A 2,261-nucleotide genomic window follows, 5' to 3' on the forward strand; every position below is an offset into this window, starting at 1 on the left:
GGTGGGAGTTCTCATGAGTGTCCTTTTGCTCATTTGGACAACTTCCTCGAATTGTGCACAACCATCAAGAAAAACAACATTACGGAAGAGTTCATCCATATGCACATGTTTCAATTCTCCCTCCGTGACAAAGCAAATCATTGGTTGAGAACGGTAGAAGAGGGATCATTGACCACATGGGATGAAGTCACTAGAGCTTTCCTTGGAAAGTATTGCCCTCCCGAGAAAACCACCGAATTAAGATGGAAAATCACCAACTTCAACCAAGAGGTTGATGAAACTTTGTGTGAAGCATGGGAGCGGTTCAAGGATTACACTAGAGCATGCCCTCACCACGGTTTCACCTCATGGATCATAGTGCAAAGCTTCTATGATGGTCTTACTCCTATCTCGAGGGACAACCTTGATTCCGGGGCCGGTGGTAGTCTTAAAAAGCTATCGGTTGACGAGGCCTACAAAATGATTGAAGAGGTTGCCAAGCATTATGCTTATGGGGGTGAAAAAAGACAAAGTCATCCTAAGAAGGGCGGCAAGCATGATCTCGAGGCAATAGATCTTATTGCTTCAAAGGTTGATATGTTAGCTTGAAAGCTAGATCAAGTGAACAATGTGCCCGGTAGCTCCTCCTCGCAAGTCATGTCTTGTGAGACTTGTGGAGGAAACAATCACATGGCATCCTATTGCAACTCTACAACAATGGAGCATGTGGCTTCTATTGGGAGAAATGATCCTTACTCTCAAACCTATAACCAAGGTTAGAAACAACATCCAAATTTTGGGTGGAAACAACCCAACCAAGCTCTCCCTCCTCAAAACAATTATAGCCAAGCTCATCCTCCTCAAAACAACATCAATCATCCCCATTCACAACAACAAGCTCCCTATCGCCACCCCAACCAAAAAGACAATGTCCAACAAAGTACCCAATACAATCAAGCCCCTCCTCCTCAAAAATCCAACATTGAATCCGTTTTGGAAACCTTCATGACCCAACAAATCAAGATCAATGGGGAAGTTAGTAGCTCAATTCAACAACTCCAAGCACACAATAGGATAATTGAAAGTCAATTATCTCAAATTGCGCATCAAGTTGGATGCCTTTCTAACCCTGGTGGTTAATTTCCAAGCACAATGGTAATGAATCCAAAAGAGCATGCGAAATCAATCACCTTGATTTTGGAAGGAGGGTATGAGGATCCAATTATGAGAGAAGAGGTCACCAAAAAAGGAGGTGAGGGAGATTGTTGGGTAGATGAAAGTGAGTTTGAAAATGAAGTGAGTGAGGAAGCAAGAGGAAGCTCAAAATTGAGTTATGAGGGTGCCTCAAAGAGAGAAGAGGGAGAAGTGAAAAGCCAAGCTCCATTCAAAGCATATGAGCCTCGTATTCCATTCCCTCATCGAATAATAGAGAAGAAGCTAAATGAGAAACTTTCCAAGTTCCTTGATGAAATGAAAGGACTTCAATCAAACATTCCACTTCTTCATGCTTTATCACAAATGCCTACATATGCAAAGTTTTTGAAGTTTTTCTTTCTAAAAAGAGTAGGCTTGAGGTGAGTGATATTCCTAAAAATGAGCTTCCCGAGAAGTTTGGTGACCCCGTTAGTTTTGCTATACCTGTGAAGGTTGGGGATCTTGAATCAACAAATGCGTTGTGTGACCTTGGGGATAGTGTTAGCCTTATTCCTTTCTCTATGGCTACAAGTTTGAATCTCGGGGAGATAAGTCCCACAAAAATGTCAATCCAACTAGCCGACCACTCGGTTAGAATCCCATTGGGAGTCTTAAAGGACATCTCGATTCAAGTGGGGAAGGCTCTTGTGCAATGCGATTTTGTAATCATGGAGATGGATGAGCATTCCAAAGTACCTCTCATATTGGGTAGGCCCTTTTTGAAAACCGCGGGTGTTAACATTGACATGAAACAAGGACGACTTAGCTTGCATGTTGGGAATGAAAATATTTTCTTCTCATTTCCGGAAATTTCAAGTGAGCCCATAATGAAATAAGTTCATCGGATCGATGTTTTGGCTAGTACTTTGAAAGAAGACATGCAGGAGCCACAAGAATTGACTCATGCTTTGGAGGTGAAAAAGCAAAAGAGGGTCAAGAAGAAAAAAAGAAACAAGATCAAGTTGATAGAGAAATTATTTGGTTGCATTTCTAGAGATGATAGCAATGTGATTGTTTTGCCTAAGGAAAATGGCAAGTGTGTGGGAACAATGAGATGGGTCAAAAAGGTGTGCCTTGACCCTCCCTAA

The 2,261-nt window shown here is 41.9% G+C and overlaps 1 protein-coding gene across 1 annotated transcript; it reads left to right on the top strand.

Moving 5' to 3' along the window:
- Window positions 1–1,131: 1,131 nt before the first annotated feature.
- On the top strand, window positions 1,132–2,009 carry LOC110699141. Its single transcript, XM_021876630.1, has 2 exons — window positions 1,132–1,436; window positions 1,547–2,009. The coding sequence occupies exons 1-2, from the start codon at window positions 1,132–1,134 to the stop codon at window positions 2,007–2,009; spliced, it is 768 nt and encodes a 255-aa protein (XP_021732322.1).
- Window positions 2,010–2,261: the final 252 nt, after the last annotated feature.

This window comes from Chenopodium quinoa, unplaced genomic scaffold (genome assembly GCF_001683475.1).
Source record: "Chenopodium quinoa cultivar QQ74 unplaced genomic scaffold, ASM168347v1, whole genome shotgun sequence".
NCBI classification, from domain to species: Eukaryota; Viridiplantae; Streptophyta; class Magnoliopsida; order Caryophyllales; family Amaranthaceae; genus Chenopodium; species Chenopodium quinoa.